Below are 14,835 nucleotides of genomic sequence, written 5' to 3' on the forward strand. Positions count from 1 at the left end.
TTTCCTGCTTAAGAATTTCTATTGACATACCTTAGATTTACAATTTTAGAAAATATTTTTAAAAATAACAAAAATGAAAAATTATAAAAAATATATTTTTTCACTGACTATCGCTAATCAATAATATAGTCTATCACCAATAAACTTTGAAAACTGAATCTACATTTTTATATATCTACAATATTTTTTATTGGGTTATATTTATTTATTTATTTATTTTTTTTTGAGTGGTTACTATATTTGCAACTGCCTTTGAAATTTAGTTAAAAAAAGAGAAAGAGTAGACAGATTTTAGACAAAAGGTGGGAATGAAAAGTAAGATGGGGTTTCAATCCCATGCAACAAACAGCTTTCTACAGAGATCAATCAAATCTGAACTATATATTCTTCATGATGGAGTGATGAAAATTCAGCTTACTTGATAATGAACAAGGGACAATATCTTCTACAAAAGATAACGTGGAACACAAATGAATAGAACAAAAAGAATTATTACTCAACCGTCTTTCCTATGATTCTAATTAACAATCTCCAACTCTTCTTCACATTTTTCTGATCATCACAAAATAAGAACATATCATCTTCAAGGTGATGATTCCATACCTCGCTTTCTCCATACACATTCAATTATCTATACCTCCGCTTCGCTTCTCCATATGCAACGACTCCGAGAACTGTTATTGTGTAACCACCAATTCCGATGACTGTGACAGGGTTTCTAAATAGAAGAATGGAGATAACAACCGCGACTGCTCCTTTTGCATTCCCCAACACCTGATAAGAAAGGATTTTTTTGGAAGAAGATTATGAGAATGAACAACTGTTAAAACTTCATAAAGAATTCTCAACAGATTGCAGCAGTTAGAAACGCATCTCTCATGGAAAGCTTCTCATTCAAACTGATTTATGGCTTTGAAATGAATAGTGTTACATGCTAACGGGTATCAAGGAATGTGATGTAGGTTCATTGAATTTGGAATACTAATTTTATTTCAAATTATTTATGGAAACCCGGTAAAAAATAAAAAAGAGATGCAGTTTTTATTTATGTTGGTTTTTAAATTCTTTTCAATTCCATGTAGTATACACATTTAACATTAAGTTCTCCTTTTTATTAACTAAAAATAATTATCTATGTTTGAATCACATCATATCTTTAAAATTACATGCGTTATAAGCACATTTAAAATTTAACTAGATTTCAATTGTGTTGTCAAAATGCGAAAAACTATATAAGAAAATATAGGTAGAAGCAGTTTTGACCAATTATTTTCTTTAAAGTAAAACACATTCGATAATTCTACGTGTCCTTATCCTATCTAGCTAAAATTGACTAGTTGAAGAATTAAAACTACACAGAAAACTAAAATGAGTGCATCATGCCAAAGGCTTTGGCCGGCAGTAGAGTGTAGATTTGGGTTTGTATATCTAGTGCTATTTTCTCCATTATTATCAAAGGCAAACTTAAAAGGGAGAGCTCTTACAGGTATTCAATAATGGAACCCAATATCACCATTCTATTTCATTATTGTTGCAAATTACAAAAATATTAAGACTTGAAAAAGGGCTTCAATCAAGGAGGTAAGTCTCTTTATCAATCATCCATGACATTGTTATTTTGTTAAAAGGAAATTAGGGTTTATGACTAATTATTAATTTCCATTATTATTTTCCTTTTTGGGTCTTTTCCATTTATGTATTTTCCTTTAGTAGTTTATTAATGTCTATTTATTCACCTTGTAAAAGGTTGATTATGTACTTTGATTTATTCAATAATATACAAAATCAACATGGTATCAGAGCATTAGATTTTGTCTCATTAAACCTTAGCCGCTAAAGTCCTGTCCGTTCTCCGACGGAGGCAGACCAGTTGCCCATTAGGGTTTTAGTATAGTTATTCCGCACCATCTCCCTGCTTGCGCCAATCAGAAGTTCTCACCAACAGATCAGATCTGTAGATCTGTAGTCCTTTGCTGTCGCAAAGGCTGCTGTTGTCCGTTTCAAATCCTGCCATCGATTGCCAGTGGTTTTTTGTTCGTTCAGATCTGCACTGCTCTCAAAACCAATCTCAGATCTGCTGCATGCCTTCAACTAGGCCAATTTGATTGCATTTTCCCTTGCTCCGTCGCCTGTCGCGTGCATTCAGGTCTGCCGCCCACTCAACCAGTCTAGATTTATCACACGTTCACTCAGCTCCAATTGTCCATATCACTGACCACATCCATCGCCACCATGCTCAGAGCCCAACCGTGCACCTTCGGCCCAATCGCACGCGGGTGTTTCCTCTCAGCCCAAATCCCTCTATTCCAGTTTGCTTCAGTTTCGCCGTGGGTTTCTCAAATCATCGTGTGGGTCTCTGCCGTACGAAAGGTTTCACGAAACATTGGTTTAGTTAGTGAAGTAATTCACTCAAATCAGTTTGTTAGACCAATTTCTTTTCAGTTAGTATTTGGTTCAGTTTATTTGGTTTGGTTTAATTTAGTAAGACAAGGCAAGATTTGGTTTGGTTCAAGCCCAGTTCGATTTAATTAGCCAAGTTTTGGTTCAGTTTTATTCCTTGGCTCATTTGATTTGGTTTATTTGATTGTTTGGTTCACTTTGCATCTGTGGATTTATGTGTCTAACCCAGAAGTTTGTTTCCGTTCTTCGTAGGTTTATGTTTCCAGCCTACTTTGTGGTTCAGGTAACTCAGCTGGTTAGAGCAAGGGGCTGAAAATCCTTGTGTTCTTTGAAACTCGTTGAACGAGAAATATCTGTTCTTTCCAACATTTGATCCTTAATTGACCTAGGAGTTGTTCCCGGGTATACTAAAAAAAAAGGTTTTTATACATCCCAACCCCATCCCTTGGAAAGAACAAGCCAGTCCAGTCGTCAGCTCATCTTGCTAAGGATGTTGACACTGACGCGAGGGGCTAACAAGTCATTCTTCGGGGGTTTCTATTTCCATCCCAGATCTGCTGATTTATTTCAGAAGTTTTCTTCATAAACTCAAGTTGTTCGTCATTCTACCACCTTGAGTTTGAGAGAGGGTATTAGAAGGAAATCGGGGTTTATTACTAATTATTATTTTCCATTACTATTTTCCTTTTTGAGTGTTTTCCATTTATGTATTTCCCTTTAGTGGTTTATTGATTTCTATTTATTCACCTTGTAAAAGGTTGATTATGTAATCTGATTTATTCAATAATATACAGAATTAACAATTTTCTCCCCTCTTAAAAGCAGTAAATAAACAATGTATTGAAACACTATCCCTATCTTTGAGGAAGCATTCGGTCCCAATATCAATTATGTGGCAAACCCAAATAATTGTGTATCAAATGTTGTGAGGACTCACATCGAACAACCCGCTTTAAAATCTGGCCTAGCAAAAGGCTTCCTTTAATGACACAATCCACATTGACTCTTCTTGTTGGGCTCCTATATTATTCAGAGAACTGACAACGAGCTCCCAAACGGAAAACTTTTTATATGAAAAGGACGGCACCTCACTCTTATAGATGCTATCCTCTCCAATCTCTCCATCCATGATCTCTCTCCAATGCTTTGAAGAAGCTTTTTACAGACTTCCTTGGGGAAGGAATCAACAAAAGAAACCATATGACATCGATAAAACCAGCTAAGTAGAAAGCATGTCCCCTCCGGGAAAAAGGGAGATCATCCTTCATCGTCTTGTGACTGCTTGATATGCACAAATGCTGAACTAAAACTCTCCCATAATAAACAACAAACTAGTGGTAAAAGCAGCAGAGCTAAAATGATTAAGATCCTCTCTACTCAATTCCTACACAGAACAGAACACGCAAAGTTGAGCCAAAGACATAAGAGAATACTTTCTGTAGAACGTCAATGGCATTAATCCTTCCTAAGGCAACCAACCAAGCAAAGAATTGAATGAGAAGAAACAAGTATGGAAAAAAGTAAAAAGCGGAGTCAATCAAAAGAAATAAAGAGTTAGAAGAGAGATCCAGATGGCCTAGTAGGCCATAAATGTTGGTCTATCTCTATATACCAAAGAAAGAATGATAGAACAATCCGCTGAAGTAAAGACAAACGGAAGCTAACTCCTTAATCTCTCCTTCAAGGAAAGGCTAGATTGAAAATCAACGGAGGTTGTTTCTCCCTACAAACAAAAGACCAAAAGTCTTTTGATGAGAGCAAAGAACAGAGAAGCACAAAGGGGAACTCTAAATGAAGCCAAGAAATTCTCTCAGAACTAGACTCTACCTATATTTCCCGTAGAAAAGGTGATAGATGAGCAGAATCCCAAAGGAAGAGAGGGATCATTTTCCACAAGTTCCAAAAGGTGCTCTTAGAAACTAAGCGACAATTTTGGTTATTGGAACGAAACACATACTTACAGTAACTCCCACAAAACTTGAAGTTGATGTTCTGATGACCAGAACTAATTGAAGAGGAGGCCCATGTTTTTGCTGCCCGAATTTCCTATACACAGACCACCATCCACGAGTTTCGACACCATGCTCCAATTTGCTAAATGAGAGTACGAGATCCACCTCCCTCCTCGACCTTGGAATCTTAATTTTTTCTATTTTACCTTAATTGACCTAGGAATCTTGAGAATAGATGAACCCTCTTTTTGGATTTTAAGGTCCCTAAAGATGATTTCCTGGAATCTTGGAATCCCTGATCCTAGAAATGATTTCCTGTTTTTGGATACTTAGGTCCCTAAACATCTTCCCATTCTATTTTTCCAGCTTCAGTTTGAGGGACTTAGGTTTTATCATAAATCTAATACTCTCCCACCTTTCTTCAATACCCTCTAACCATCCACCTCCCAAAGAAGATTTACAGGAGGGCGAACATTAGTCGGATTCATTCTACTAAAAAGAGCCTTTGATAGAAAAGCAAAAGAAAGAAGAGGTGGCATCCCAAGGTTTTACAAAAGGTAGTAAAGGATCTCCTACAGAACCATGCTCCTTCTCATGCCCATTTGTCAACATCCAAAAAAAGCTTCTACATTGTCTTTTTGATGAACCACTTTTATTGAGGAAAAAAAGTGAAGGAATACAAGGGCATCACAAAGAAAAAAAACATTAAGCCCAAAAAAATGGGGATTCTCACTAAAGAAAGGGAGTTCAATCGAGCCAAATAAAACCAAAAGTATAATTAAAATGAGAAATTTATAATGACATCCAAAGAGAAACATAGAACCTAGCAAGGGACCAAACTTTCATAAAAGCTTCTACATTCTTCCACTCTGCAGTTTATGATCGAGTTTTTTTTATTTTGTTAGAGATTTTAACTTACATGTTTGTGTTTGATATGAATCAATAGGAAGGGGGTTGGATGCCTTGCAGGCACTATTGATTGGACTGTTGGCAACAACACTTTTGAGTGCCCCTTAATAAGTCTATTCATGAATAGTCCTACTAAAGTTTATATGAATGTTGTCTACACAATATCAAATATCTAAAAATAACCCAAGTCAAGGTATCTTCTTTGAAAAGAATACTAAAAGTATTGGATTATTTTCTAATGTTGATTGGGTAGGATCTATTAACGTATTGAAGATCCACTTTTGGCTATTGTACATATGTTTGAGGCAACCTCATAATTTACCAAAGCAAAAAAAAATCAATTGTTTTGCAAAGCAAATGTGAAGGAATGTCATCAGCATGAGTTTTAATGGATTTGAAGATTCCTACAGAGAATACCATAAGATGATATGTGAAAATTAAGCTGCCACAAACTTTGCAAGAAATTCTGTCCACCACACAAAGCAAGTTGAGATTGGCAGATGTTTATCAATGAAAAAGTTGTCAAAGGAGTAATCCCACTGTCATTCATCAAAACTCCTCCAAGTTTGTAAGCTTTGATAATTTCACCAAAGCTCTTTCCAGAGTCAAATAGGAAATGAAGAAAAAAAACCTTGTTATCAAACAAAATCTACACAAATCCCTAGTTAACAATCTTTTTTTTTGATATCCGTGAGTGTCCGGACCAACTTACGTGCACTTCGACTAACCTCATGGGATATCCAGTCTGTCCTACAACATTTGGGTGTCAAGGAAACTCGTAGGATATTAAATCCTAGGCAGGTGGTCCGCCATAGATTGAACGCATAACCTCTTAGCACTTTATCAAGGGGATGTTCTCTTATTTACCACTAGGCAAATCCCTAGTTAATAATCTGTAGAAGATCCATGCAAATCCTCAAAATTATTTAACTCCTTCCTGGCTAGAGATACCAAAGGAGGCATTGATGTGAATATTTTTAGTAGGTGGGCATTCTTACAATGTTTTAGTTTTTCATAATTTGAGGATGAAACTTTTATCTCATATTGTAACTTTTCAAATATCAATGATAGTTTTGTTTTCTTCTAAAAAATTGAACAAAAATAATAATGATAACAATAATGTGGATCTGTAATTTCTCAGGTTGAGGGGATGTCCTTTTTCACTATTTGCAACTTTTCAAACATCAACGACGCACCCAAAACAGAAGGAAAAAGTGTCTAAGCTTCCTTTCTTAAAAAAGTAAAAATTGAAGTTTTGGAGAATAGAATCTTTAATAATTCTATGGAAGCGATCCTTCTCGCAACATATTGATGAGATTTTTCCAGCAAGTCACTATATCTTCTGAGTTTTTCGGTCTAATATTTTTTGATTCGCAGAAAAAAAAAATCATCTGACAAGTTTAAAGGCTATAGTCTGTCATCCTTTATGTCACTCTTCTTGGAGATAAGACATCTATAAGTTCCAGTCAAGTTTAGGTTTCCCCACTCAAAGTACTGTTTTGTTTGATTAGACTCCTTTTCTTTAGTGCGGTTCTCTTTTTGTAGGCTTGGTTTTTTGAATGTCCTTGTATTCTTTCGTTCTTTTTTATGAAAATGGTTGTTTTATTAAAAAAAAAGAAAAGTGTTTCCTAAAAACCCTTTAATATCATCCTTAACAATGGCCCAACTCTAATGGAGAAAGGATTACAGAAAAAAACACACCCATACAACGAACCTTGTCCCTGTTCTTCCCAAAAAACCACCTCTCTAATCTCTTACAATAAAAGTCGTTTCTAATTTTTTCCTTTTGAAGAAAGGAAAAACGAACATAAAATTAAGAAGTGGCATGATCAATCAAATTCAATGAGATCTCTTCATGGATTTCTGGGAGAACTGATGTAATGAAAACTAAGTAATATGGGCTTATGGATATCCTTGAACCAAATAACAAGAGAAGAAGATCAAGAAGATATCTTACTTGAAGTGTCAGTGCGCTGGTATGTTTAGTAACCAAGAAATTCAACAGATTTGCAGAATAAGCCATAACTGAATTCAATAAAAGAAGAAGCCACATGAATCTATGGTCCCTTCCAAGTGCTAAGGTAACATCCCAAACATTTGGTTCCATAATAAGTGCTACAGGTAACAAGGCCAGAACTGCAATTGGGGACATATAGAGCAGCAAATTCATTGAGTTCAACTTTTCCCTGCCAACAATCAACAGACAATAAGCATATAATTTTGTCACTTAGAAAGTGAAGAAACAGCTAGATGAACTGACGAAGGTGACAAAGTTCTGCAGAAGAAGGAGCAGAAACTTTATGATGCAACAAAAGCAACGTCCATAAGGATGGAGGATGTAGGCCTCTTAGGACATGGGCTTTGTTATACACAGAGAAAAATTTATCCCATCCTACGTATGAATTTGTAGCATTTAAATGATAACTATGAACATAGAATACTAAACTAATAAACACACAAACTACTCAAGGAAACATATTGGTCTATAACATCAATTGCACGTCAGTGTTTCACATTTTTCATTTTTTCTTACTTATGAGTCAACTCCATGCAAGCTTGACTCTTGCACATTAACATGTTCCTCGAGAAAAAAGTAAGATCAATCTAATTTAATTATCAAACGTGGGAGGGGGATTCTTCAAAGATTTGAATTCTTATATGGTATTTCTATGAAATTGGGGGAATAGTTTGACAATAGAAAATTTATCGAGAGGAAAAAGAAAGGTAGTTTCTGACAATTACAATTACCCTTCAGAAGACAATAGGATACCCTGAAGAACAGACTTGAATGCCCTTGCAGCAGTTGCACTGATGCACATAATAAATCCAAACAAGTGAAAACCCGGCTCACCCTGCCATCACCCATAGAAAGTCTTACGACTCCATAAAGAAAATAGAACAAAAATACATTATTATAATATAAGCATGTAAAAAAAAATCAATTTATTTGTAGGAACAGTATTCTGAATAGAACGCTCAAATGCGAACTACTACAGTCAAACAGGTAAAGGCTTTGTCTCAGCAATCTGCTAGTTTGAAGGCTGATCCTCTATTCTTCTCTAATAAACCCCATAAACTATCCCCCTCAAGGTCACAAACACACTGAACAGGCTAATTTGAGCCTGCCCTGATAAACGTTAACTTTGATATGTTTATAACTAATGATTCATAAATGGCCTATTTGAAAGTGGAAGACAATATCATAGCTTGAACCAATCAATGAGTACTGATGGCATTTAAGATTTGGGATCCCATTCCTAAATATTGAAATTATTCCGTGCAGCAAATAATATGAGGCTTTGCATCCAGCATTATATTAGTACATATGCAATATCCAGCATTATATTAATCCATAAATAATATGGATAGGGACAACCTTGAAAACAACAATGGAGAAGTAGCTGAGAATGGCGCAGGCGGACATATGGAACATTGTGAGGAAGATTGGGAATCTGAAGCCATAATTGGAGAGCAAAAACTTGTTCAAAAGAAGAACACCAATGTTAGATGAATACCAAAAGATTAACAAAGGGATATATAATACCAGAAGAACACCAATGTTAGATGAACAGCAAATAATATGACCCTTGTAATCTTTTGGTATTCATCTAACATTGGTGTTCTTCTTTTGAACAAGTTTTTGCTCTCCAATTATGGCTTCAGATTCCCAATCTTCCTCACAATGTGCCATATGTCCGCCTGCGCCATTCTCAGCTACTTCTCCATTGTTGTTTTCAAGGTTGTCCCTATCCATATTATTTGTACAAAGAGTTTTTTCTTGCCTATTTGATGATCCTCACAATGTGGAAGACAATATCCAGCATTATATTAATCCATAAAGGAATCTTAAATATTTCTTTGTACATATGCAACCAAAAGATGCACAAAATAGATAAACACAAAAGAGAATTAGAATAGTCCAAGAAAAAACTCAAACATACCCCACTGGCGATGACAACCCCAGCAACAACAGGAACAAGAGCAGCATAAGTGACCCAAGCCTCCCTCTTAAGGGTCATCAAATAGGCAAAGAGAGCGGTGAAAAACGGCGTCGTCGCACCGACCGCTTGATTGAAGGATACAGCAAGGTAGCGAAGGGAAACATTGCCACCGACGACAGAGCCACAAAAAACAAGGCTGAGCGTGGAGATTTTAAGGAATTGGACCTGGACTTAAGCATCTGGATAGGAACCCTTGAAAACAACAATGGAGAAGTAGCTGAGAATGGCGCAGGCGGACATATGGCACATTGTGAGGAAGATTGGGAATCTGAAGCCAAAATTGGAGAGCAAAAACTTGTTCAAAAGAAGAACACCAATGTTAGATGAATACCAAAAGATTACAAGGGATAATACGAAAAGGGTCTGCTGATTGGAGGCCATTTGTATTGGGCTTTCTTCAATTTCTAATTTGATTATGGATTGTGGTTCAAAGGGTGGGTGGATTTGGAAGGGAAGCTCTCAACTGAGCTGCAATGGGATCAAAGGCATTTCCCTTTTGGGATCTCTGAGGGAAGGAAAAAGAAAAGAAAAGAAAAAGGGTAATCTCTAATCTCTACAGAATCGTTGCGAGCGAGTATGGGGGAAGTTTGCTGGTGATGGAAAAAACTGAAAACAGAGAAAATTTCTGTTGTCTGTTTGTCCGACATGTGTCAAATTAAAAGAAAAAATTGGTATTATTCGATCCATGAAGCCATGAAGATGAATGATGAAATGAAACAAAGAAATTTGTGTAATTTTATATAACAATAGCAATAGTTGTTTGTAGTCTTCAATAAATACAAGATACAGATTGATCTGGGAAGAAGAATAACTCAATTTCTGTCGGTGGAGAAATAGCCTTCCTTTCCTCACCGATCATATCATTCCTTTTAAGTTTAAATCAAGAGCGTGAATTTGGATCATGAACCTTTTGATTTTCAATAGTTGAATTAAGTTTAGATGGTGAAAAATTTTAAATAAATGAATAATAAACCTTTTGAGAATCCCACATTACTAAAATTTACATTGAAAACCTCCTTTGTATATCCCTTATTGAGTTATAGATTTAGGCCCTAAGGGTACCCATGTTTTAGAGGTAATTGACAAAAATGTCCTATTTAGAGTTTTGCAATTAGATCCCTTTTAAAAACATTATTTTTTTTTTATCTAACAATTACTGTAATGCCCTTAAACATTTCAAAAGTCACAAATCCTCCCTCCCACACCTACCCGTTTGGCCTTCCTTCTATTTCCTCACTCAGTTTCGACTACATGTCAGATTTTCCTGCCATCTTCCTTTTCATTTGAAGATTATTTTGGATTTTTTATCTAATCAGGTATAGATCTTCATTTTTTTTCACTCAATGTTAGTTTATCTTAGATGCTATAAAATGTTTGCTTTAAATCTATGTTAGATCTATGTTGAATGCTAATTTTTTTCCTTAGAACATCATGGTTGCCGTTTTCTGAATAATTTGCTGGCCTAAAATTAACTTTTTTTCCAAAAAAGTTGGGCCATTTTTAACGAAAATCGGTCTCTACCTAGTTGGGCTTCATACAAGGGTGACCGGGTATGTGACCGGGCGGGGCTAATGGTAAGATGAGGGCGGAGGGGGGAGGGGATAATTGGCGCCCAACATTAGACCAGCCGGTGCGACATGAGATTTGACCGATCACTATGGGTGTAAGGGAGGGGTACCCGATCAGGCTTCATACGAGAGTGACCGGGTACGTGACCAGGCGGGGCTAATGAAAAGACGAGATTGGAGAGAGACTGGGAAAAGATGAGGCAAGATTGGGCGTCCGACCGAAACTAGGAAGAGGCAGGACAAGGAAGGGGTTGGACTGTGTGGAAATGGGGAAGAATGCCACTGTTTTTTGGCCCGGGTGTCGAGACCAGGCCAAAAAACAGAAAAACGGGCGTCGAGTGAGAAGAGACAGGATTGGGAAGGGGACTGGGCGCCCGACCGGGACTGGGAAGGGGCAAGATCGGGAAGGGGCGGGTGTCACGCCCCCACCCAGACTATCCTATTAACCTGGAAGAAGATATGAGTGTAGCAGTTACCAACCCTTTTGTGGTACTTACTGCCAACCTAACTTGCTTATCCTGTTTAGGAAACCCTGAACATAAACACACATTCACTAAAGAACTAAAACTTTAAACATACTCAACATCAATAGGGTTCTACAACAACAACATATAAACAATTCTTATACAAACCCAAATTTCAAGGGGCCTTAACAAACTACAGTTGTCCCTTTTTGACCAAAACATGTGTACAAACGTTTATAGAACTAACATCTATAATTTACTTCTAGCTGGATCCTTGAGTGGCAGGGTAGTAGCAGAATTATCTTCTGGGGAGTTGACCGCTACCTGGGGAAAGGAAACATATAAAATGAGATGAGCTATTAGCCTAGTGAGTGACTAACTTAAACATAAATCTCATGCATAACTTTGAAATTAGTAATTTGAATATTGAAAACTGAAAATTTGCTAAACAAAAATGTATGTAACTTAAAACTCATTATTTTTGGAAACATAGCTAAACTGATTCCTAGTTGAGAGAGAACCTCTTGCTCGATCCCTCAACATTGGATATCCTTGGTTAAGAGAGAACCCTTTAGCTCAATTTCTTAAACATAAAACTAGGATGTGGTGAGAACCCCTTTTGTTTAATCACCCTACAACCAATGCTGAGAAAGAACCCTCTTGTTCCATCCCATCTACATCACTAACCTGTCATACGTGCACGCAGAGTAAATTAGGATCCGGACCACCTTACCATGCCTTTGGTGTCAAGGATCATTACTGAGCAGAGTACTATTGCTTATCACTAAAACTGAGTGTGCTACTCTGATACCTTCTCTAAGTACTTTAGTATCAGAATCATAACATAACTGTAATTGGGTATTACAATTCAGATACCTTCTCCTTGTACTTCAGTATTGAGCTGAACATGCCTTGTAAGAAAATATTCATAAATCAAGCTTATTAAACTTGGTCTCATAAACATAGTTTTTAGCATTCAAGCTCTAAACATAACTATCAATGCATGCCTTAGGTTCTTGTAAGAGTTTCTAACTAAATCATATCATAAAGCTTCACTTTGAAGAATTGGTATGCGTTTGAAAACATTATACTTCATAACTTTTAAACTAGCATGCGTTGGACTCATACATTTGCTTGGAAACTCTTGTAAATTAACTTAGCATGAGATAAAACTTTCATTTGAAACTTGAATTTCTAAAAAATTATAAACACTTAGTCACTCACGTCTTTTGGCAATCCCTTAGTGGATGATAAGCTTCCTCTATTGGTGTCAATCCGTGGACACAACATTATACTTTAGCTACTAAAAATGATCTTCCTTTTAAGACTAACTTTCATAAATAAACTCATTTCTTTCTTGAAAACTTAAGTCTTACCTTCCAACTCAAGTTTCCCTATGCGTTGAGTACTTAGGAAAATTTCTAAGTTTAAGCTTTGACTAGGCGGCAACAATAGTGTCAACGCATGCCCCACCTTCAGCTCTCATTGTCTCAGGCATTCCCTTGTTGCACCTTAATGCTTAGGCCTTCCCTTGGGCATCCATGACACTTATGGTCACCTACACTGCCCAACGTACAGCTCCAATGCATGCCAAGGCTTGCCTCCGTCCACACGCATGCGTTAATCCTCGAGCTGCTACTTTGTTCCACTCAAGCAGCTGCCTACTTATTCAAAGAATTCCATATTCAACTTACTCGTTTAATAACTTATTTACCAGAGATTTTCTCAAGAAAATTCCTTCTACAAACTTGCTAAAAAATGTCTTAAGATATTTACCTCAAAATTTGAGCTTAGAATTTTTCGTAGTTTGGCCAAGATCTTTAGAACTCTAGCACTGGCTATGGATTACCCAAGAGCTTGACCTTCTTGTACTTTCTTCAAATTTCTAGCAAGTTCTTGATGGTTTCTTCTTCCAGCAGCCCTTCACCATCAACTAGACTTCTTTAGCTTTTAGTTGGCTTTGAAATCTCTTCAAATTCTTGAGTGGTTTACTCAAAATAGCTTTTTGAATTCAGCTTCCCCTTTGATACTTGAATCTGCCAGCCATTCATCCTTAATAGGCTGCCACAATAACCACTTAGTGTCTGATCCCACTAAACCGACCCAGCATGCCTTCTTAAATGGTGCTTAAGGTTGATCACTCATGCAAACTCGATGCTTGATCCTTTCCTCACTCACGCATGGCCTTTACTCGATGCACGATCCTTTTCTCACTAACGCATACTCGATGCACGATCCTTTCCTCGCTCACGCATACTCGATGAACGATCCTTTTCTCGCTTATTGATGCTTTGTTTTATGAAGTGGAGATGTGGATGGTATGCGTTGATGAAATTACGTTATGCACTCAAGTTTCCCCAGCGGAATCTAAGTGTAAATTCCTCTGAGTTTCCTGGTAAGTCCAGGGTCGAACATAGGGACTTGTGAAAACAAATTGCGTTGGTAATTTTTATGAAGAACTTATCGGTAACCGAATAAATAAAGAAATTTTTGGGTTTGTTGTTTGCGTTGATGAAAAATAAATAAATGCGGCGGAGTTTGAAAAGAGTTGGTAAATGGAAGATGCGATGAGTATGCGGTGAACGGGTTGAGAAAGGGTTCGGTTAACACTTCCTAGAATGCGTTCATGCAACATGCATACAATAGAAAATCATCTCTCGATGCGAATGCTACGGCTTCTAATAGTAGAACGCATGCGATATATGCGATAAGTCTATAGGTCTTACATATAAGTCCCTATTCTTATTTATGCGATGACAGGATAACACACACACAAATAAGGTGACCACATAATATCATTCTCATCTCTAGGATGCATGCGATGCAAGTTGACAAACAGAGCTTATCTCTAAGTCCCCATCTCTTGTTTATGTAGTTCTAATCTTGCTCTCTCGAGTCCAGATTCTAACCTAGCTCTCTTGAGACATTAGGTTTCTTTGTAGACTCTCTCTCGAGTAACTCTAAAGGGTATTTTGCACAGCACAAAACAAGACAATCGCAAGCAATGAACTTCCTAGGTCATGTTAATGATAACTTATAGAAATACAAGTTATTTATATTGTTTTATTTAGATATTGCAGCCAAAAGAAAGGAAAGTTGTGTCAATTGTATAGAAATTAGCTAAGAAATGCGAGAATTATAAATTGTTGTCAATACACCCACTGACACCATTGCGATGGTAGAAAAGAATATTTCAAGTCTGTTTTATAGGAAATCAAGTCACCGCATGCGTTCATGGTTCAAGATAAACTGAACAACGCATCTACATCGCATTGCACCAATCATTTAGAAATGAATAGATGATCAACGCAATGACGGCGTATGCGACAATTGATCAAGAGCTAAGCGATAAACGCAATCTCAACCGCATGCGGTAATAAAAAACAACACTACATGCAGGAAAATGATCAAAGATGTAAATAGCAACGCAAATGCGGAGGATTCTTATGTGTGTACAGCTGACCGTTGTGCATTTCGGATGGGATTGATTGCATAACAGAAGGAATATTCACTCCACAATTTTTGGAACTGCCTTAACAAT

The 14,835-nt window shown here is 36.8% G+C and overlaps 1 protein-coding gene and 1 long non-coding RNA gene across 2 annotated transcripts; one reads left to right on the plus strand and one right to left on the minus strand.

Annotated features, from left to right (window-relative positions):
• Window positions 1–354: 354 nt before the first annotated feature.
• Window positions 355–10,040, minus strand: LOC120091646 (UDP-URONIC ACID TRANSPORTER 1-like). The gene is given in 4 exon segments (XM_039049748.1): window positions 355–774; window positions 7,219–7,447; window positions 8,010–8,113; window positions 9,203–10,040. Coding segments are annotated over 4 exon segments (921 nt in total). The 5' UTR covers window positions 9,644–10,040; the 3' UTR covers window positions 355–627.
• On the plus strand, window positions 781–2,875 carry LOC120091647. Its single transcript, XR_005485766.1, has 2 exons — window positions 781–1,581; window positions 2,653–2,875. It is a non-coding gene; the product is annotated as an uncharacterized LOC120091647 (long non-coding RNA).
• Window positions 10,041–14,835: the final 4,795 nt, after the last annotated feature.

This window comes from Benincasa hispida, chromosome 11, assembly GCF_009727055.1.
Source record: "Benincasa hispida cultivar B227 chromosome 11, ASM972705v1, whole genome shotgun sequence".
NCBI lineage: Eukaryota > Viridiplantae > Streptophyta > Magnoliopsida > Cucurbitales > Cucurbitaceae > Benincasa > Benincasa hispida.